General features: G+C 45.9%; 1 protein-coding gene across 1 annotated transcript; it reads left to right on the top strand.

Moving 5' to 3' along the window:
• Positions 1–43: 43 nt before the first annotated feature.
• C5H13orf42 (chromosome 5 C13orf42 homolog) lies at positions 44–20,453 on the top strand. Its single transcript, XM_044250666.1, has 4 exons — positions 44–457; positions 17,714–17,861; positions 19,409–19,649; positions 20,279–20,453. Exons 1-4 carry the CDS (start codon positions 44–46, stop codon positions 20,451–20,453), a joined length of 978 nt encoding a protein of 325 aa, XP_044106601.1.
• Positions 20,454–23,271: the final 2,818 nt, after the last annotated feature.

Below are 23,271 nucleotides of genomic sequence, written 5' to 3' on the forward strand. Positions count from 1 at the left end.
GCGCAGGCAGCTGGAAGGCACCCGCGGGGAGAAATCCAGCACTATGCTCAGAAAGCTGCACTCCATCTTTAACTCAGGCCCGCAGAGGAAGGCAGGGGTGGCCACGGGTCCCGGCTGCGACCCAGCCAGCCCCACCGTGAGGCTGACCCGCAGCAGCTCCATGTACGTGGTCGGGGACCACGGGGAGAAATTCAGCGAGTCCTTGAAGACGTCCACCACCAGCAGCATGGACAGCAGCCTGTACTGCCTGCAGCAGGAGGGGGACCGGGCGTGGCTGCTGTCGCGCCCCCAGGACTGCCTGCAGTACTTGCAGGAGCTGCTGGCCTTGCGGAAGAAGTACCTCAGCAGCCTGCACGACCTGAAGCCCAGCCGCGCCCCCGGCCTCTCCTCCCCGTCCTCCGCCACCTCCGAAAGCGCGGAGAGGGGCCCCGGCCGGCTCACCTCCAAAGAAAGAAAGGTAAGCGCGGCTGAGACGCACAGCTGCGCGGAGAATTCTTCCTAGAGCCCCAGGTGCGCGCGGGGGACTTGGCTCGCCTCTTTCCCTTCGCGCGCGCCACTTAACTAGTCTGCATCTTTGGAGCCCCAGCTCGTTTTCCCTTAGAGACTCTCCACCGCCCTCCCCTCGGCCTGGGGCAGGGTGGCCGTCCCCCGCTGCTTCTCTTCCTGGGGGAGGCCCTGGGGACGGGGGTTCGCGGTGTGTGCAGGGCAGCCTGGGGCGAGACCTGGGCTTGGGGTCAGCGCACGACGTTTGCACGTTTGCTTGGCGTGTTTGTCATGTGCCGCCCGCCTGATGGACGGCAGGACGCTTACGTGGCCCCTGAACATCCCAGGCAGACGTGCGCTCTTCCGGGGAACCAGATGCTTTCTGACTTCGAGGTGTTCGGCTCCATCGGAGCCGAAGGCTGGAGGAGGGGCTCCATCTGCGGGTTGGGTCCCGGCCTCCTGGGGACTCGGGTGCAGCCTCCAGACACCCCGTGACTTCACGGAGAGGGCATGAGAGCTTTGCAGGGCCTGGAGGCTTCAAGCCCGGGCAGTCCAAGCAGGAAATTAGCGCAAGTCCCAGCAGTTATTTCGTGGTTGCTACTCACCCCGGTGTTTGTACACAGTATCCCTCCTTGAGCTTTCCACTAATGCCACAGGGGAGCTGCGACAGACTCCTGTGTCCCGGAAGGGCAAGCTGAGGCTCAGTGACCTGTTCTGGCAGGACCTCCAATTCCTTGGAGCACTCCTTCCTTCAGTCCTCAATTCCCCCCCCCCCCAAATGCCTGAGGTTTGAGGCTGTTTGAAGTTCCCACCGATCGTTTCCCTGATGCCTGGACAGTGGACCTGTCTCTCCTACATCCTCTTTCTGCAAAGTGTGCTGTGGGCTATGGAGGCCCCATTACCATTGAATGACTGGCCAGCTATCAGATCTTTAGGGCTTGGCCTCCCCCCACTGGTTTCAGCTGTCTGCATTTTATCCCAGGTGGCAGTGGTTTAAATAACCATGTTTGTTAACCCCCAAAATACATCAATGCCCCCGTACCTACTCTTGGGTTCCAGAACAGACCCTGTGACCGGCCAGCACGTTCCTTCAGAGTCACCTCCCATGACAGACGGGACTGCAGGGGGCTCTGGAGTCCCTCGTAGTTGGATATCGTGGGGTTCTCGGCTCTGGTTAGAGTCCCTCTAGGCACCACATTTTCCTGAAAAAGAAAAAAAAAATACAGTTGTCTCTTTAGAAAGCCTGGCTCCCCTCCTCCTTCACTCTTCCTAGTGCAGCAGTCTGAAGGTCCAGGGAGGGCTTAGGCACAGAACACCAGTTCTGGCCCTGTGGACACAACGTGCACATTTCCTCGGGAGATGCCTCTCACCATGATGTGACCAGAAAAAAAGTGTGGGTTTTTTTGTTGTTTTTTTGTTTTAAATTTTTATTTATTTATTTGACAGAGAGAGAGATCACAAGTAGGCAGAGAGGCAGGCAGAGAGAGAGGAGGGAGCAGGCTCCCCGTCGAGCAGAGAGCCCAATGTGGGGCTTGATCCCAGGACCATGGGATCACAACCTGAGCTGAAGGCAGAGGCTTAACCCACTGAGCCACCCAGGCTCACCCAGAAAGAAGTTTTAAAATGGCTTTGTTGTTCGTCGGACCAAGACCTGAATTTTAGTGGGTTCTTTACCAGCTGTGTACCTTGGTCAGGTTAACTTGGCCTCTCTGGGTCTTGGTTTCTGTAGCATAGAAATGGAAATGAGAACATACCCCTTGAGGCAAAAGCAAGATCCTGTCTGTGATAGGACCTGGCACATAGTAGGTCTTCCAGGGCTTACTAACTCTGCAGTGGAAAGTGTGGGAGGCTTCTTAGCCTCCGGCAGACCAGCACTCTCCTTTGTGACTCCTAAAGAAAGAGCAGGATGCCGGGTGTACCTGAGACATAATGGGTGCCCTCTCCAGGGCTAGTTGGGTGGGAGGAGTAGGGGACCCGAGAGCTCCTTTCTTCTGGAATGCCATCCCCTTCCTGCATTTGTAGAAAATGCCTGCTGATCTTCAGGATTCTGGTAAACACCATCCCTTTTCCTGAGCCCTTATCATGTGCTGAATTGTGTTTCCCCAGAATCATATGTTTAAGTCCTAACACCCTGTAACTCAGAGGGCGACCTTATTTGGAGCTAGGCTGATTACAGATAAAACTAGTTGACTGTGGGTATTAGGGTGGGGCCCTAATCTGACAACACCAATGTCCTATAAGAAGGGGAAACTGGGATGGAGACACACACACACACACACACACACACACACACACACGGGGAACCCTAGGTGAGGTCTGGAGTTGGCTGCTACAAGCCGGGGACCTCCCAGAAACTGGGTGGGGCCTGGAACACACCCTTCCCTAATGCTTTAAAGAGAAAATGGCTCTGACAAGACCTTGGCCTCAGACTTCTGGCTTCCAGACTGGAACAATAAGTTTCTGTTGCTCCAAGTGGCCCAGAGGGTGGGACTTAGTTATGGTGGCCCTAGGAAATGAGCACAGCCCACTGCAGAATTAGCCTTTTCTTTTCTCTCCCATGAGTCTAAACACGTTTCTGTTCTAGCCTTTATCACATTCTCCCGTGGCATGTTGCTTGTGTGTCTCCTTGGTGCACGGCAGCCACTTTGGTATGCGTGATCAAGCTGAAACAGCATCTTTGTCATTTTTCTGTCCCCAAAGCACAACCACTGGTCACTTATGAATGCTTTATAAAGTCTGGTCTTTTGTGCACAGATGACGGAAGCGCTGGCCTTGGGGTAGGGAGTGAGTGGTGTTCTCTGGCCACCACAGCACCGTGGAGACCTTTTCTCCCTCCTCGTGAATTGACCAGCTCCCAGCCTGTCCACAGAACTTACGTTCCCCTGTCTGTCTCTCTTTTCTGAAAAGATAATGGTTTTTAGGCTGTTCTGTTTAAAACTCTCAGTAAGAAATATATGTTATACACAACTGATGAAATATTGAACACTACCTCTGAAACTAATGATTACTATATGTTGGCTAATTGAATTTAAATTAAAAAAAAGAAAAAATATATATTTTAGATACTAACCTAGTTTATTCAATACAACCAAAACAAAAATTCATGAGATACAGTTATTCCTATTCTCTGTGTGGTACTCTGATATTTTTTCAAAACACTCGATATTATTTTTTTTTAGTTGTTTTGCATGCGGGTCATGACACACTCAATTTATTCCCCAAGCCATTCCAGGGTCCAGACTCACATTTTCTCATACTCTGGTAAGGCATTCCTAGTCGGGCCTGCTGAAATGTTAACAATGGCTAAGGAATGATACATCAGGTTGCCAAATGATCTGGGGTCCCAGCCCCCTGGAGATGGGTGAGCCGGGACGAGTACCCATGTGGATCCTAGTGAGGACAGGCCAGAAGGGAAGCGAGCCTGGGGGTGGATGTGGGGAGGCCCTCCTGAGCCCCTGCACCAAGGGGTTCCTTGCCAGGCCCTGTTACAGTCTGCTCCTCCCTCCAAACAGGAGGTCATTATGAAAATGAATGAAACACATGGTCTGCAACGTTTTGAAGTCCAAACAAAAAACCCACAGCGGAGAATTTTTGTGTCAGCATCAGGTATGAGCTATAGTTTGGGACTCATTGTTTAGAGGCTCCAGTGTTAGAGTTTCCAACACGGTGCAAAATTCAAGTGGCAGAAGGAGAGCATATTGGAAGTGGGTCCTGACCTGGAACATGGAGTTTCTGAACCAATAAGGCAAGGCCACCCAAGCCCCCGCCCTGGGCACCTCGGGCATTCCCGTCAGCAAAGTGGCACCCGCCAGTCTCCTCGTGCCCCAGCCCTGCTCTTCGGCCATGGCCCCGGGCCCAGCCAGTGATAATCAGCAGTTAGTCCTGACTTCTGACCGTCCTCCACAGTGCCGAGTACTAGCCGCAGTCCACAGAGGGGAGAGCTGGGTTTCCAAGACAGGAAGCGATTTAGGGAAGGCTGTGCGCCTGATGAGGAGAGAGCCAGGATTGAAACTGGGTCTGCACGGTGCCAGAGCTTACACGCTTGCCCACGGAGCCACTCTGCCTTTCAATCAGAAAATGTAAAATATCTGTCAGAGGAGGGTGTGTGGCCCCTCAGGATGAGGTGAGCAGGCTACTTGATCCTGCACACCCGGGCCAGGGAGAGTCATCAGGGAGGTACGTGCTTCCTGTCCCGCGTGGATTCCGTGCGAGGGGAGAAGCGCTCTCATAGGGGCTGCGTGGCCCGGGCTCCCCTGTGCAGGAGAAACCCAGACCCGAAGCATCGAGCTCTCTCCTCCCCACCATCTGTGAGTCAGATTTCCCTTCGTCTCGACACCTTCCCTGCACACGGCTACCTCTGACTCCATTTTTACTCTTGGTCCCTGCAGCACCGAACCCCCGAGTGTGTGTTGTCTACTTTTGCACTAGGAAGAAAGCTGGGCAGACGGCTTGAGTTCAGCTGCGAGAGGAACTTCACAGTGGGGCGGACTATATCTTCAAACCATTTCCACAGAAACACTTTTTCATTCCTCCTCACTTATCCTACGAAGTACTTGAGCTGAGCCACCTGCCGGCAGAGTAAAGCAGCCGCAGAAATGGGACAACTGGGAGAGAATAAAACATCAACAGAAAATCAAGGCTGTGTAGATCATAATTCAGCAGCTACGGAGGAGTTTGGCTCTGTATCTCTTGGAAGCTACCATAAAGAGAGCTGGATTCGTATTAAAATTCTAAGAGGAAGAACTCATACCCTTTGGTTAGTGGAGTGAGATTTTTTCCCCCTCAGCTTTACGTTGCAGAATTTCTCATATGGGCCTTGGTGCAGAAACCACGAGTGAGGAGCGCTTGAGTGGCTCAGTGAGTTAAGCCTCTGCCTTCAGCTCAGGTCATGATCCCAGGGTCCTGGGATTGAGCCCTGAATCGGGCTCTCTGCTCAGTGGGGAGCCTGCTTCCCCCTCTCTCTCTGCCTGCTGCTCTGCTTACTTGTGATCTGTCCCTCTGTCAAATAAATAAAATCTTAAAAAAAAAGAAAAGAAAAGAAAAGAAACCACGAGTGATGGGGCTAGTGATGCCCTCAGTAATTTTTAAGTAACAGCTCATCAATAGCTATGTCCTCCCTGCCTCCTTCCCTCCCTTCCTTAACACGTTATTGTTGTCAGGAACTGGGTGTGTGTCAGGAGCTGTTCTAAATACTGGTGAGCAAGTCAAAGTCCCTGTCCTTGTGGGTGGTCACGCTTGTGGAAAAGCAAAGCAATAAACCAGTCCACACGTTTCTGGTGGTGATTTCTTAGAGCCCCTGCTGCGACAAGCTTGCCTTGCATCTTAGTGAGGGTCCAGGCAGTGGCACCCGGGTACCTAACTTCTGGCCATCCCTTCTGGACCCAGCGGGGAATTCAGAGGCTGGAGGCATGGATGGACCACACATCCACCTGATGATCTTTGTCGAAAGCCTCTGAAGTTGTTAGAACTCTCTCCATGAAAGAGTTCTCCATTACAGAAAAATGTCTGTAAAAAGCAGAAAGCTATCCTGTCGTGTTTCTTGCTCTTTGCCCCCCTTGTCTCAGCATCTTGGAGAGTGAATTGCTCCTTCTGCCATCTGTTTTGGGGGTCTTGTCTGGGACATGACTGGCTTCAGCCTGTGTCTACCCCCTTCACCTCGTTCTTTAGGTAATTTCTTCCAGTTGCTGGGAGGGGCTCTGAGATACCTGACTTCTATCTTTCCACTCCTCATAAAGATTGCTTCTCTCAGCTTGGATTTTTTTTTTTTTCTTAAATAACAGCTTTGATTTACATACCATGAAACTCACCCTTTAAAGTGTATTACTGGGTGGTAGTTAGTATGTTCAGAGTTGTGCAACCTATCACTAATATCTAATTCTAGAGCATTTCATCACCCATTTCCGTTTTTGTGTGTGAGTGGTGAAATAAACGTAATATTTACCATTTTCCACATGGCACTTCTTAGCCCCTTAAATGAGTGCTTTTTAGATGTCCCCAGCTTATGGATAATGGAGTATATCACAGTCAATGAATCCTTAAGAAATTTAGTGTTTCTCTTTGGATTTTATATAAATTTTTTTAGAGAGAAATGTGTGACACTGGACCCCTTTCAAATTGTTGCTTGTCAGACAATAAGCAGAGTTCTTCACACTAGTCTTCCATGATTTTTCCAAATGATTGTTTACTTCATCTGAAAGACCATGAAGCCTTAGTTAATACATTTTTAGACTACTTTACAAAATGTATTAGTAGTACACTAGAAAATGAATCCATTAAGAGGTCAGGGAGGCTCTAAAGTACTTCAATTAGGAAGGAGGAGAATGTTTTTTTATAAAAGGTCTGATTATTTCTTAAGATATGAAAGTCTTCTTAAGTAAAATGAACTTTTAAAAAATTTACCATTTTAACCATTTTTAAGGGTGCAATTCACTGACATGAAGTGCATTCACAATGGTGTAGAGCCCACTACTCTCCTTTCTAGAACTTTCTTTTTACCCCAAACAGAAAGTCTCCTTCCCAAACAGTAACTCCTGATTTTCCTGCTACCCCCACTCCTGGTAACCTCTGTCACGCTTCCCATCTCTATCATTTTGCATACTCTGGGAACCCCAGATAAATGGAATCATATAGCATTTGTCCTTCTGTGACTGGTTTCTGTCACTCAGCATGTTTCCCAGGTCCGTGTATGTTGTTGCCTGTGTCAGAACTTCCTTCCTTCTGTAGAGCTGAACAGCTTGGGTTTTGATGGTTGGTGAAGAGGAAGAGTTCGAGACAAGGCTTGCTCTGCCCAGAGTGCTTGTTAGCAGGGGTTGGCGGCAGTGCCCCCTGGAACACTGCCCAGATGGCTTGAGCTGGACATTTTCTGAAGTGAGGGCTATCGGTCAGCCACCGCAAGGAGAAGAAAACATTATTAATTCTCTTATGGGTTACCTAATTCTGAGCAGCTTGGATTCCTGATATGTCTGTCTGGATGAACTAACTGCAAAGTGCACCCCACCCCTGCACCCTGCCCTACCCCACCCCAGCTAAAGAAATTCACCTGCTACAATGGTTTAAAAAGAACCAATGGAGTTCTGGAGAATGTTTGCCAAAAGTGACTGATTTTTATTTCAAGTGGTTTTATTCTGGTAATAGTTTGCTTTCAGAGTCAATTTTCTATTGAGGCCACCCAATCCTGGCTCATCATATATGACCATGTCAACAGCAAATAGAAACTTCTTTCTCCTCTAGGGCAGAAGGATCTGAATCCAATTCATCTAAAAAGATTCCAAATCTTTCATGTATAATATACATATATAATTTCCTACAGGTTGGAAGGCAGATTCTAGATCTGTTTTTTTACACCTCTGAAAATTATTTTTCAGATCTGCTGGGGAGACTTTGGGCAAACACGGTGATATTAAAATGCAGGTTTTCTGGAGTGTCAGTTACTGGGAGAGTCTCTATCACTTGGCCTATATCTGGTTTGCAGAGTTGAAAGGCGGGACTAACTCAATATGAGCTGCAACCAATATTCTCTTTTGCTTGGCAGAGTTCTCCACAAGATGACAAACAATATGATGATGATTGATAACAAAGCATGTAGTTCCAGAAGCCCCTCTCAGTCAGACCACAAGATGGATAAATGCATTCTCCAACCTATCCTGCAGGCACATGCTGTTTGCTCAGCCTAGAAATAATACTTCTTCCTCCCCTTTTCCTTTCTACCACACCCGATTCACCTGGCTAACTTCCTGTCTTTTAACAGCAGAGAAAGCATTTCCCTAGGAAGCCATTTCTCACATCCACAATCTAAGAGTGGATTTCCTCCCCTCCTTGAGTCTGAACCCCCCATCTCAGTACTTAGCACCCAGCACCCAGCACCCAGCACTGTAATTGTCTGTTCATTTGTACATTCTGCTACTGGCTATGAGCTCACTGAGTGAGAGGACTGCATCTGATTTATCTTTCTATCTACAATCTCTTGCGTGGCTCCAGGTGCAGAGCAGACATTCAATAAACCAATAATCTGAGAAACTCCAACTGTAACTTAAGAAGGTTTATTTTAATTTTTTAAAGATCTTATTTATTTATATGCCAGAGAGAGAGAGAGAGAGAGAGCACACAAGCAAGTGGAGCAGGATGCAGAGGGAAAAGCAGGCTCCCTGCTGAGCAGGAAGCCCTATGTGGGGCTGGACACCAGGACCCTGGGAGCATGACCTAAGCCAAAGTCACTTGCCTAACCCACTGAGCCACCCAGGCGCCCTTAAGAAGGTATAAGAAGAAAACTTACGAAGTTTGGTGGAAGATCTGAAAGAGTAGTAGATCAGTTGTTTTCACTGAGTGGAAAATTATCTTTTATTTTTAGTGGAGTAGAATATAGTTTGAGTATATTCATATGGAATCATATCCTAATGATTAAAATATCCAGTGTGTAATGGATCAGAGTTCACCACCATCAAAAAAAAATTGGGGGTAAACTTAGAAAGAAATTATGGGTGATAAAATGATATTAGATAAAATTTATAAAACACAGAGAAATATAAGAAATAAAATAAAAAGAACTTAGAATCCTACCATTTAGAGATAATTACTATAAAATGTTTAGGTATATTCTCTTTCAATAATTTATTTCCTGTATATTTACATATATGTAAATTAGGGCTGCCACCTAAACAAAGGATGCTTATTTAAATTTGAATTTAAGATTAAGTGATGGATTTTTTAAGTATAATTATGTCCATGCAATATTTGGTATATATTAACCCTAAAAAATTATTCATTTTTTTATGTGAAATTGAAATTTAACTGCTGTCTTATACTTTTATTTGCTAAGTTTGACAACCCTAATGTATGTGTATGTATGAATTTACTAAATCTGGCTTATATCGTACACTTTTTACAATCTCTTTTCGGTTAATATTATATTTTGTGAATTGTTTCCTGCCTCATTAACTAGTTTTTGGAAACTAAAGATTCAATGGCAAAAAATATAACAGCTCACATTCTTTAATTGTGAAGAATTACAAATAAATACATCCTATTCTATAAGTCATGTTATTAATTCCTGAAAGTATGACTAATGGGACAAAGTTTAAAGGTCATTCAATTTTAAAGATTCTTCTACATATTACTCCAGAAACATTTTATAATTTACACTTTCATCAACAGTGAGTTAAAAAGCACTTCTTACTGCATTTTATTAACACCTAGTATTGCATTAATTTGGAAAGTTTACTGATGTAATAAATTGCATTATTTTATATACTTTTCTTTGATTATTACTTGAGCAAAGAAGGACCCTTTTAACTTATCAAACCAATGTGTACTTCCTGTTTAAGGGATTGCCCATTCAAGCCTTCTACAGTTTTCTTTTGGCTCCAGTAAAGATTTCTTATTTCCATGAACTCATATTAAGAATATGAGCACACTGTTTGCCATAGGTGCTAAAAATATTTTGTCCAAGTTACTATGTGTATTTTAATTTTATTTGACATTTTCTGGTATATAAATACTACTGATTTTTATGTAATCAAAGATACCCATTTTTGTCTCTGATATTTCTTCCATTGCTTTTCTGCTTGGAAAGCCTTTTATGTCTCAAGGTCAGCTGGGTATTTGTCATTTTATTTCTTTTTTGATAGCTCCATTTTTAAAAAACCCAAGTCTTCTCTGAATCAGCAGTGTATCTTGACTGGAAGTGGGAAGTGAGAATCCAACTTGAATTTTCCCTAAGAAGCAAAGTTTCCCACCATGTAGTCATAAATTCATCCCTTCTCTCTACAGATTGTGATGTTTCACTTATTGCATGTGTTGGTTTTATACAATGCTTCAAGGATATGAATTCAAATCAATTTAATCAGGTTTCTAACTATTTGATAAGTGTGAGCAATTTTTTTTTCTGCTTGGTGTTTTGTTAAAGTGGAAGGATCATTTAGATGATATACAAGGAGAGGAGCTCCCAGGTGTGGGCAGAAGAAATAGTGTCCTTAAGATTAAAAAGCAGAGAGGAAGAAGACTAAGCCTATTAACCTGTGAGTCTATGATATCTAAGATCAAGACAGAAGCCGTGTGGCTCCATTTCCAAAATGACTGTAGCCTTTAGTTATGATAGGGTGTGCCAAAGCCGAGTTATAATAGAGTTTATGACAAACTTCTTCCTTCTTTTTTTCTCTTTGGATTGATTTTCTCAGCTCTCTTTTCTATTTCACCATTTTTTTTTCCAGTTCAGGCAAGTGTACCATTTAGCTTAAATTTCATTGAAATTTTGTATGTAGGTATATGTATGTATGTAATTAAATTCCAGTGATATACCCTTTTCCTAGTTGCTGTTTCTCATAGGTTCAGTCCTTGTTTCATAAACTCCCATTCTTTCTTCATAACCCCTCTTCAATTGCGGGTACATGCTTTCTTCGGCGTTGTAATATAAAAGGGATAAGGGCAATATCACCTTGGACTTGGTCTTAAATATCCATCCCAAGGATGGCAGAGGGTGAAGAAGATGTGTTAGAGCTTTTAGGGCTTGTCCTCAAAAGCCCCCACCTTTTTTGGGTGATATTAAATTGCTTGTGGATAAGTATGAGCTGTTTTGCAATAATTTCACACAACAGAATGATCCGAGGGAAAGTGGTCTCTCCAGTCCTGACTAGTTCCACATCTGGTCCTGGAAATTTACTGACATTCATATTTCCAGATATTATTTGTTCAACAGAGTATTACCAGTACTCCATAAAAATTAGGAGCACGGAGTTCTTAATATTTGCCAAGTTAAATCCAAAAGGATACACAGGCAACATGCAAGCTGATTGGAGAATATAAACCTAGGTAATGGCATGTATATAACATATATTCATTCACTCAGTGAATGATTACCACTCCATGCCTGACCCTGAACTAGGCACTCAGCATTCACAGGTGGAAAGGCAGTCTGCTTGCTCTGACATGGCCCATTGTCTCAAGCTGCAACCCTCATCATCACTGTTGGAACCACACTGTATGCTGAGTTTCCTTGGCAGAGAAACAGGTAGAATTTCAATCAGCATGTTGGGAGTTGTGGATCTCTCACAACCTGTCTCATATAGGCAGGGGCTGGTGGTGAGCTATCACGGGAGTCTTATCCATGAGTGTTAGTTGCCAAAGCATTGCCAAAGAAGAGGTTACAGATTGCTGGTCTCATGTGGGGCTAATGAGGAGAACACAATGCATGGTAGTGGACTGTCCACGCAGGTCAGAACACGGGCATGGACGAGATGTGCCTATGTCTGTCTGCTGCAGTGGGGGCAGGTGACATGGGAGCTGGCCCTCCAACGGAGGTGAGGGGATACCCAAGTAGGAGAGGTGAGAGGAAGGTGGACATTTAGGGGTGGTCCTCTGGGCTTTGGGTGGGTTTAGAATGTCCCCCACAACCTGACCTCTGACATGATATTGCTGTTTGAACTGGAAGGTCAATGTGTAGAATCCAGACCTCTTGCAGATAAATGGTGACAGATCCTAGAAGAAAAAGAATGGATGGGAGAAACCCAGGCACCCAAACAGCAGGCGAGATCAGGCAGGATGGCTGATGATGTGAAATGCAGGAGAATATCATAAACTGCACTGGGGGCCTCAGAAATGACGAGAAATGTAGTGGAGTTCAGTTGGGGAAAGTGCAAAGGGAGAAGTAATTGGAGACCCAGGCCTGGTGTGAAGGGGGTGGGATAGGGAAGCTTGGAGAATGATAACCCCAAGGCCACCGAAGGTTCCATGGGAAAGGCACAGGGGAATGGAGCCGGCAAGGCAATATGGCTGCTTTCAGCCCACGTGCCTCTTCCCTGGGGCTGCTGTGGGGCCCACAGCGAGGGAACATGAGCCCTGTAACACGGGGCCCCAGGCAGGTACAATGGGAAGGTTGTCCAGAGAAGTAGTTAGAAGATTCTGGGCTAGAAAACAGTCAGGATTGGGAGTGAAGCAATCCTCTTCTAGCTGGAGTTCTGAGTTCCGAGAGAGAACACTGTACCGCATTCCACCCAGGGGTGTGGGCGCCTAGTGTCCCTTCTTGTACAACTACTGCCTTGTGAAGTAGATTTTCCTGTGATATTGGTCTGGGGCCTGAACCCTGAGCTCGGTTGTTGTCTCTCTCGTGCTAGAGACCAAGAGAATGTGGCAGTGGAGGCAGAAAAGGCCAACCGAAGCTGTGGGGAAGCAAAGAAAAATACCAAACCTAGAGTCAGCCTGGGTTTAAACCATGGCTTGAAAAGGCTCAGATGTGTAGCTTAGCCTTGGGACTCAGAAAAGTCACCACGGTGCCTTCATTTGGAGACACGTGAACGTACACTTTTATAAGGTATGACTGATTTGCCATATGGCTTGATGCTTCCCATTCTCTCTACCAAGCAGATACATAGAGAACAGAGTACTTATAATTAGAAGCCTACTCCAAGCGAGGATATTATTGGCAAAATGCAAAATGGCATATGCATTAAGCACTAACTCGGATAGCCAAAGATTACTGAGAAGCCAAAGAGCTGATGACAGGGGGCTATGGTCTGTTCTGACAGTGGGTCCACACGATGGGGAGCCAGGCAGGGTTCCCCCGGGGCAGAGGGTGGTCTCTTGTCTACTGCTGCGAAGTAGTCCCCAGGATACATGGAGTGAAGAAAGCAATGTTTACAGCCCTATCTTGTAGGTGTCATTTTGTTTTTTAAGAAAGTGGGTAAATACAAATATAAATTCACATTTGCTTATATTAAAAAACAACAACAACAATGGAGAGATGAATAAGAACCTTGGTTCCTACTACCCAGCGTGAATCTTAGCAGAGGTGAATGCTGAACACGAAACCCAGGAAGCAATCACAGCTGCATAAAGACAAGCTGAGGGAAGACCTTCCCAGGAGGGGGTTTAGGTCAAGTTTGGGGACTGGAAGGGAAAGGTAGATGTTGGGGTGCACCCCTGTGGAGGCTCCTCTACACTGTTGTTGGTACAGGGAGAGGAGCAGAGCTTATTCATTTGCACTTATTTATGTCCCTACTTCATTCCATAAAGGGTTTAGGGGGAATGGACAAAGGCAGTTGGGGCAAGTGGGGGGAGCTCTACTTTGGGATAAGACTCAGCCACACAGGTAAATATGGGTCAGCCACAGATAAAGTCATTAATGTCTCATTCTTATTCTCCAGACACACCAAGATCTGCTCTTCTAGCAGAAGCAAGTTTTAGAATGGGAATGTGTTGGACGGGCCATCAGAGACCCCAAAAGTAGGACCTGGAGGAGTGGACCCTCCCGGGCTGGCTGAAGGGCTTCTATGTCAGGGTCGCCCTGAAGGCAATCACTTGTCAGCCTCGTAGAGAGGGCAAGGTGTGTGGGAGGGAGACCTGAGTCTCAAATTCTGAAGCTTGAGGCTTTGGAGGCAAACAATATATTTAAATATTTGGGATGACCAGCAAGTGTGCAGGTGAAAAGGCTTTTGTCCACTGGTTTTGATGGACAGAAAGTGCGGTGGCTGAAGTCATCATATATGCTGATTATTTCCTTTTTAACTTGTAAATGTGATCCTCGAAGGACAACACTTGAGGAGTTTCTGGATTTACGAGATTTTCGAGAGTCTACAGTCAAGGGTTCCTGTTAACATAACTAATAGTTGCGGTCTCGCTCATTTCTGAGCCTTTGGTAGTTAAGACACCAAAGCTGACTCTTTTCTAAATTCTTTAATAAATGAAAGCAATGGATTCAGGCTGCTCTGAGCTACTGGCCAAAGTCTACATCCTGGAGACACTGAGGAATGAACAGCTTAGATCTTTTTGTAGGGTGACTCCATGAAAAAGAACCTGATGCCCACATGTGAGACTGAAACCCTTGCCTTAAACCCAACACTGATGGAGGTTTCTCAGTCAGAGACTCAGAGACACCCTTTCCACCGGCACTGAGATATAAAGACCTACAGACCTTGCGTCCCTATTAAATAATATTCATCCTTCTTTTGGGGTTCAGTTCAGATTGTGTGGGTTTCTCCATTCTTTGTTTCTCTATTTTCACTTCACAAAAAAAAAAAATTCTAAAATGATAGGTGTCATAGTAGAATTAGGTTAGGGACTGAAGACCGTGGAGCCTAGAGGAGAAACCAGTACAGGAGAGGGGTGTGTCTAAGTGGAGAATGAGTTGACCCAGCCCATCTTGATGGATGAGTAGGAATCAGCCCCAATGAGACATTGAAGGCAGAGGGACCACTAAGAAAAACCACAGGGAGGACAAGTATCATGACCTGCCTTAGAGATAGGCCCTCCTGTCATCTGCCTGCAGGAAGGATGCTTGGTGGCCTGGCCTGCTGTGCTCATACAGACTGCCAACCAGTCCTTCTGGTTTTAGTCCTGCTCCCCACTCTGAACCCTTAGTGTACCTGGTATTGCCAAGTCTGGTGCATTTCAAGTTCCCAAGGGTCCAATTGTAACCCTTTTACTTCCCCAACCCATGATGTTCCAGAACGCTAGTCCTTTTGCTCTTTCATATCTCCCCCACTTCAGTTGCTTTGAAACTGCCAGAAGTTTCTGGAAATGTATCTTTCACTGATGGCCTCTTTCTTCCTCTCTTTGTCATTAGGTTTTCTTCTCTCTGCCCTCCTGGTTTCATTTTAATGGGCTCTTTGAAGAGGGAAGATTAAGTACATGTGGATAGTATTCCACTTATAACACAAAAGATTCAAGTATATGTTGGGCTTTTTCAAAATTTTCTCCAAGAAAGTGCCTTACAAATATAAAAGGAAAAAAAAAAACCTTTCCATTTAAAAATGTTTTTAGTAGTATGAAATGCATACATTTCACCAAGATCTTGTATGTACCTACAGATGTCATCATTTCATTTCCCAACATTCCAGCCTGTAATTTAATATCCACTTTTAATACCATCCCCCTCTAAAAATGCTCACATATGGCACAAAGACAGACACATAGATCAATGGAACAGAATAGGGACTCCAGAAATAAACCCATGGTTATAAAGTCAATTAATCTAAGACAAAGGAGGCAAGAACATACAATGGAGAAAAGACAGTCTCTTGGATAAATGGTGCTGGGCAAAAGGGACAACTACCTGCAAAAGAATAAAATCAGACCACTTTCTAACAACATACACAAAAATGAACTCAAAATGCATTTAAGACCTAAATGTGAGACCCCAAACCATCAAAATCCTAGAAGAAAGCCCAGGTAGTAATTTCTCTGACATTGGCTATAGCAGCATTTTTCTAGATATGCCTCCTGAAGCAGAGGAAATAAAAGTAAAAATAAACTGTTGGTACTACATCAGAATAAACAGCTTTTACACAGCAAATGAAACCATCCACAAAATGAAGAGGCAACCTAGTGAATGGGAGAATGGGAGAAGATATTTGCAAATGAAGAGCTAATATCCAAAATGTATAAAGAATTTATACAACTCAATACCAAAAAATAAAAACTCATTTAAAAAATGGACAGAGGACCTAAGAGACATTTTTCCAAAGAAGATATATAGATGACCAACAGACACAGGAAAAGATGCTCAATTGACTCATCATTAGGGAAGAGCAAATCAAAACTGCAATTAGATATCACCTTATCCTTATCAGAATGGCTAGAATCAAAAAGACAAGAAACAACAAGTGTTGACCATGATGTAAAGAAAAAGAAACTCTTGTGCACTGTTGGTGAAAATACAAATTAGGGCAGCCACTGTGAAAAATGGTATCAAGGTTCCTCAAAAAATTAAAAATAGAAGTACTATATGTCCCAATATTTCCACTATTAAGTATTTACCCAAAGAACACAAAACACTAATTTGGAAAGATATAGACGTACTGGTGTTTATTGCAGCATTATTTACAATAACCAAATTATGGAAGCAATCCAAGTGTCCATCAATAGACAAATGGATAAGGAAGATGTGGTCACACAAACACACATATACACACACTGGAATATTACACAGCCATAAAAAGACAATATTGAATCATTACGAGACAACATGAGTGGACTTGGAGGGTATTATGCTAAGTGGAATTAGTCAGACTGGGAAAGACAAATACCGTATGATCCTACTCATAAGTGCAATCTAAAAAAGAAACAAAAGCAAATGAATAAACAGAAAGCAGAAGCAGACCTATAAATACAGAGAACAAACTAATGGATGCCAGAGGGGAGGGATAGGGAGTTGGACAAAATGGATGAAGGAGAGTGAGAGATACAGGCTTCCAGTTATGGAATGAATTAAGTTATGAGAACAAAAGGCACAGCATAAGGAATACCATCAATGATACTATAATAGCGATATGATGGGATAGCTGGAAGTTACATCTGTGGTAAACATAGCCTACTGTATACACTTGTCAAATCACTACACTGCACACCTGAAACTCATGTAACATGGTGTGTTCACTCTACTCGAATAAAGCAAAAATAAAATAAAAATGCTCACATAAAATAAAATAACTCTACAGAGATCAAACAGCCCAAGTTAACACACATTGTCCCTTCTCATCCTTCCTGAGTTCTCCTTTCCTAAATTCCTCCGATGGTCTTTCATGGGATCCCATGATGATTCTGTGCCTTTCACTGAGAGTTCTCCATGGGGGTGCACCAGGAGGCCTGAATTTCCCCTGGTGGGCGTTTGTGAAGACCGTGGTGAGGAATGAGATCATGAAGAAGAACAGATCAGGACAGAGCCTGGAAGCTGGTTAGGCACACTGTAGACTTTTTTCTTTAAACTCCGTATTTTATTATTCCTTATATTTTTCAAACAATCATACTAATTTTTCTTCAATTTATTCCATGACTTGAGCCCAAGTTTGACCACTTTTGGGTCCTGACAGCTCTTACAGAGCATTTCCAATCTGCCTTGTCCTTTCTTTCCTGCTGGGAGCCCCTCATTGCCTCCAGGAAGGAGCTGCACGGTCCCCTAACTGGGTGTTTACCTGCAGGGAAAATGGCCAAAGGAAGACTAAGTATTTTGCCTAAAGATCCATAACTGTCTCTGAGTGAGGACGAGGTAGATCTTATTCTTTACTTGTTTCTCCTTGAGGCAATTAGAAACCCACTGACACACCGCAGTTGCGGATGGGGGCATCCACCCTCCTCCCCCAGGGCGCTCACTTAAATTTACTGTTTAAACTCTGCAAATTCATAACCACACATACATTCTGCTTCAGTGATGCTGCGTTCTTTTTGGCGGTGGTGGCTTGCTTGTGTGTGGGTGCTCAGAGGCTGACTCAGGCAACTCTCTCTCCTGCCCCCTTGCCTCTAGCAGAAAGCAGCTGCAAAGAAGTACTCCCAGTTCAGTGCCGATGTGGCCGAAGCCATGGCCTTCTTTGATTCCATCATTGCCGAGCTGGATACAGAGAAGCGGCCCCGGGCTACTGAGGCAGAGCCCCCGAATGAGGACGTGGACTTTGATGGTGAGCGCTCGCCCGGGGCGGGGCAGGAGGTGGGTGGGGGACATTCTCTGGAGTGGGCTGGCAGAGGAGCTATGGGGGAACCCCAACCCTTAGTAAAGGGAAACCCACACTGCACACCGGAGCCCTGCCCAGGGCTTGCTCTTCTCCTGGGGGCGGGGGAGGGGGCTTTGCTTCAGCTGTATCTGCGGCCACCTCCCAGCCTACCCGACACTGTCACGTATTTGGACCCAAACTCCTTCCTGTGGTCCACTGGCCAAAGCTGAGACAAAGCACTAAAGAAAGGGGTTAGAGGAGCAGCTGGTGTGACATGGGTATGAAGACAGAGTTTCAGTCTTGCAAGAGGAAGAAGTCCTGGAGAGCCGTCCCTGGCCAGTGGGAATATATTAGGCTCTACTGGACTGGTCATTGAAAGATGGTTCGGATGGTAAATTTTAGGTTCTCTGTATTTTACCGCCTTTTTATTTTTTTCTTTTTTTTTAAGAAGAAAAAAGAGCAGAGAATCTGTATTGAAAAATCTAGCTTCTCGCTCTGCCTGAGCTCCTTTGGCACTCTCTGCAGGACCTGACTGCCCCTTCATCCGCTTTGCCCCCCATCTGCCCACAGCGCCCTCTGAGGCCCTCATGCTCAGGGCTCTGAGGACGATGCACAGGGCGGGAAAGGAGCAGGGGGCCTGCTGGGCCCGCCTGGGTCCCTGGAGAGGGACCAAACTAAGGGCTGCGGCTGACGCGTTTGTCCTTGCCAGCCTGCATCACTGGCTGTCTCCTGGTAGAAAGCAACCAATCCCACCACTTCATGAGCTCATCCCGCCTTTAAATTCCATTACTTGACGGTCAGTTTCTTCAGTCTTTGACTTGCCCTCCTGGGTGTCATTGATGACGATTTTATTCAGGGGTTACTGGCCATTGTTGCTGAGGGACCAACTTTTGGTACCAGTACTACATAATTCTCGAGTGTTTTACTTAATGCTCAAAGGATCAAAGAAAAGATCCTTGTGGTTTGTAGTTGGTCTGGCCTCCAAGCACCGTCTCTGTGACATTTAGGGTCTCATGGAATTTCGCAGGTGATCCCTCCCACTCCCCGATCTCACTGTTCCTTGCAGGGGCCTCTGCTCGCCCTCCTCCTTGACTGCAGCCCCTCAATCCCAGACAGAGGCTAGCCCTCTTCTCGACAGCGGGGCCTGGGAAAGCCAGGACATGGGCGAAAGGAAAGCAAAAATCCACCGGGATTGCGGACAACAGGATCTCTTTGCTATTTTGTCGTCTGCTCTTTTCACTTCACTATTTGCAGTCTATCGTGGATGGCTCTCCAAGTCAGTACACATAGATCTGTGTCCTTATTTTTAATGAACACATCACTATTTCGCCGTCACCCTAACCATAATTGCAGGGTCAGGACAGATCGTCCCTCCTGCTTGCCTTTCCCATCCTCTCTAAGAACCCACTGTGGGATCTGTGCATTTGTCGTGGGCTCTCAGCCCGAGGTACTCTCTCCTGCTCCTCCCTGAGGGAGAGTCCTCCTTTCCCGGGACGCCGGCTTCTCTCTTCCAGTTGCCACCAGCTCCCGGGTGCACAGCCTGCACTCCAACTGGATCCTGAGGGCGCCACGAAGGCACTCCGAGGACATCGCCGCGCACGCTGTGCATGCGACCGATGGCCAGTTTCGAAGGACCACGGAGTGCAGGACCATTGGCACTCAGAGGAGGCTCGAGAGGCACCCCATTTACTTGCCCAAGGCTGTGGAAGGGGCATTCAACACCTTGAAATTTAAGCCCAAAGCCTGCAAAAAAGAGTAAGTGCTCGGACCAAGTCGTTCAGCCAAGATGTTTTCGTGTCCTCCAGACTCCTGGGGGTGGTCTTCAAGGTGACTTGAGTCCCCAACCTATATACTAAAAATTATTCTTACCTATTTTGGGGTGAGGGAGATCATTGTTAAAGATGTTTTTTCCTAGTCTATGCTCATACTCCAGCCTGGTTCACTGCTGTCACCACTCCTCATGGTCCCTTCGGCTGTGGATCTGGCTGCCCTTCCTTCTGGCCTTCTTGGCCCACATGCTTTGTGCCACCCTCTTTCATTGTCTCCCCACCCCTGCTGTGCCACTGACAACCTTGTGCTACAGATTTGTAATGAGTGTTTGGGGTTGAGTTGGGCATAGCACCAAGAGGGAGCCAGCACCAAACTAACCAGATGTCCCTACCTTGGAAAGGCATTGGCCTGACTTAGATGGAGAACTTCTTGTCGGCTGGGCTCCTCCTGGCCACCTTGCTACCATCTTTCGGCCTTTCTCCCTCCAGATCCAACTCTCCCAAGACCAGTTACCACTGTTAACTAACTCCATTGGAATAGTGACTCAGAGCGTCCCTTCTCTGTGCAACTAGCCAAACCATGCTTAAACCGTCTGCCTCATTCCTCCCTTCCAGCCTGGGGAGCCCCCGACAGATCCTCTTCAACGTCTCAGGAGAAGACATGGAATGGGATACAGAGCTCTTCGCGCCGGAGCCCCTGGCGTCTCTGGGGGAGGACTACCATGAGACGGAGAACCCCAAAGGGCAGTGGCTGCTTCGAGAAAAACTCTGGGAGCGAACAGTGCCCTGACTCCCTCTGAGCCATTCAGCCTGACTCAGGCTGGGTCGCTGAGAAGGGGGTCACTTTCAGCACAGCACTGAAGGTTTAGAAGGGTTAAAAATGGAGATTAGAACCAAGTTAAGTGCATGAGCCCAGCAGCACTGCCCACTGCTGCCCAGTTAGTGCCAAACACACCTGTGGCCTCCCAGAGCACCTGCCTGGGGAGACTGTGGAGCCCAGCTCACCTGGCACGGCAGATTAGCAGGTAGGTAGAGCCTGGCTGGTCTACCAGCAGGAGGAATGGGAGGCCTGGAGTGGGAGTGTCCCAGCTCACTAGCCTGGCCTCCCCCTTTCAGTTCTCTGTGCATCTGTCCAAGCAGCTGCTAATGTTGTGCTCAGTATAGGAAATGAGGCCACCCAGGGGTCTCTGGGCCAAAGTCCTCAGGAAGGCAGCTCTAGTCTCTGTGGGGCTCAGAAACACTTTGGTTACAAACAGAGGTTGCCCTCCTTTGTGCAGATCGCAGTTCAGGAAGCAGCTCCTTCTGTGCTAACACTCTCACAGTGTTCTAGAAACCTCTGCTGGATTACCCTGGAGATGGGGCCAGTGCCCTGGCACTGGGAAGGAGTGTGTCAGGGCCCTGCCTCAGGAACCCACTCTCTCTTCCAGCCCCCAAACCCAGCTCCGTTTCCCACAGGTGGTGGGCTGGGGATGGCAGGAGATGAGTGGTGCTTTTCTTCGAATTTTTGTTCAGAAAGTCCTCACAGACACCCCTGCAACCAGTTTATGGCAGGCTGTGCCTCTCCCCTCCCCCAATTAAAAGGAAAATCAGCATCCTTATGTTCTTTTGAACTAGAAAGGATCTGTGAGTTTAGTAACTATCTGAATCCGAATTACCTGTTCAACCTATTCTTTGCATTTCTCACATACTTTTTGTATTTCTGCCTGCTGGAGTTTGAGAACCGCTGGTTCAGAGAATACGTTGCATTTTGTTCGTTCTTACTATTTCTTCTGGTGTTTTCTTATAAAGAAGTCACCCGGTGGGTGCACACTCATGAATGCAAGAGTGCTCATGGGGATTAGGGAGGGAGACAGATGAGGACAAATCAATAATCCAAAGTAAGCCCAGAATGCTCTAGGCTAAGGTTAGTCTGAGAGCAGAAGAGAGCTTTCCTTCTGCCAGGCTCACGTAATGATTTTCTCATTGTTGAGTTTTTTTTAATAAAGAACTTTTTATCTGTGTGAACCCAGCTGTCTAAATCTAAGTATTTGTAACTCCTACGAGAAGAAAAAAAACAACACGCTAATAATTACGAGGCATTCTTAGAAATTTTATGTCAACACATTTTAGATGAAAATATACTGGAAATGTTTTAATACTTGTCTTTATTATTATTTTCTTTTTGAGTGCCAATGTCAATGTTTGGGAGGTTTCTTTAATTTTGTTGCTTATCCTAAACCCACTCTAGCCAGAATCCTGACTGAAAAATAAATGTTTGGGAGATTTGTTTTATAAACTGCATTAAAGCACACCAAGTTAACATTGCCACAGACCTTTCTTTATCCCAAATGTGGCCTTGTTTTGAAACCCCACAAATGAAAAGTCACCGCTAAGGATCATTTCAGGATGAAGGTCTCTTGACCGTGCCTCTTATCAAACTACAGTTTATCATGGATTCGACCCTGACATTATGTGGTGAAGACTCTGTGTACATTTTGCTTTTACAGATAAGAAAAAAATAAACAGGACAGAGAGGATGTTTGGAGTCTTGATTTTTTTTTTTAAGCATATATTGCTTATGGGGCATGAAGTTGTACTTTTCTCTTTTGCTTCACATTTTGTATATTTTTGCCTTTAATGAGACTATACACAGACTGCCTGAAAAATTCCATGATTCAGAAACAGAAGGCTGGCGTGTCTGGGATGATTTTAGGTGTTTGAAATTGGTGATAAACCCCAGGGTCTGGGCTTTGTCTAGGGAATCCTGAGATGGGGTCTTGAGATAAATAAAATTTAAGACAATAAAAGTCAGTTCAGCAAAATCAGCTCATTTGATTGATTCTCTTCTCCCAGTGATAACTGACCAATTATTCAATCAGCTGCTCCTCGAGGCACTGTGGTTCCCCAGATGGTCTTGGCTTTGATTTTTGGAAATAGACCTCTCTTTAGACAGAATGGCCAAAAAGAGAATGTGAGTTCCTGGTATCGGGCTTGTTCTTTAGACCTTGCTTTCCAGCTCTCACCACAAAATGTCTTCTTCACAGAAGAAGATACATGGGGAGTTTAGGTGGAGTGGTATATCCCCAGCCCTTTGCCCCTTGTTGGTAGCTCTGCCACTGAGAACATGGGGCTTCCAGGATAGAACTTTCTGGAGTCCACTCTCAGACACAGAGCCCAGAGCAGTTCTCATAGGAGACAACATTCTCCTCATCACTGATGGCCTTTTCATAGTGAACTAGTTTCTTCCTGCTACTGTAACAATTACCACAACTTTAGGGGCTTAAAACAACACGGATTTATTCTCTAACAGGCTAGGGGTCTGAACTAAAATCCATCTGACTGGGATAAATCAAGGTCTGGGCAGGGCTGATTCCTTCGGAAGCCTTTGAAGAGAGTATCCATCCCCTGGCCTTTTCCAGCTTCCAGAGGCTGGCTGCCTGCCTGGTTTGTGGGCCCCGCCTCACGTCACGCCAGTCTTCTGCTTCTATCCTCCTATCTCCAGCTACTCACTCTGATCTCCTGCCTGCCCCTCCTGAGGACCTTTCTGATGACGGCGGTCCCACCTGGATGATGCAGGATCATCTCCCCATCTCAGAAACCTTAACTGAGTCAAATCTGTAAAGTCCTTT

This window comes from Neovison vison, chromosome 5 (assembly GCF_020171115.1).
Source record: "Neovison vison isolate M4711 chromosome 5, ASM_NN_V1, whole genome shotgun sequence".
NCBI classification, from domain to species: Eukaryota; Metazoa; Chordata; class Mammalia; order Carnivora; family Mustelidae; genus Neogale; species Neogale vison.

Excerpts from the sequence above, each read along its gene's own strand:
- C5H13orf42 (XM_044250666.1), top strand. The coding sequence starts at position 44 with ATGCTCAGAAAGCTGCACTCCATCTTTAACTCAGGCCCGCAGAGGAAG. Across the intron at positions 17,862-19,408 it reads TGAGGACGTGGACTTTGATG|TTGCCACCAGCTCCCGGGTG; the intron begins GTGAGCGCTCGC and ends TCTCTCTTCCAG. Across the intron at positions 19,650-20,278 it reads CCCAAAGCCTGCAAAAAAGA|CCTGGGGAGCCCCCGACAGA; the intron begins GTAAGTGCTCGG and ends CCTCCCTTCCAG.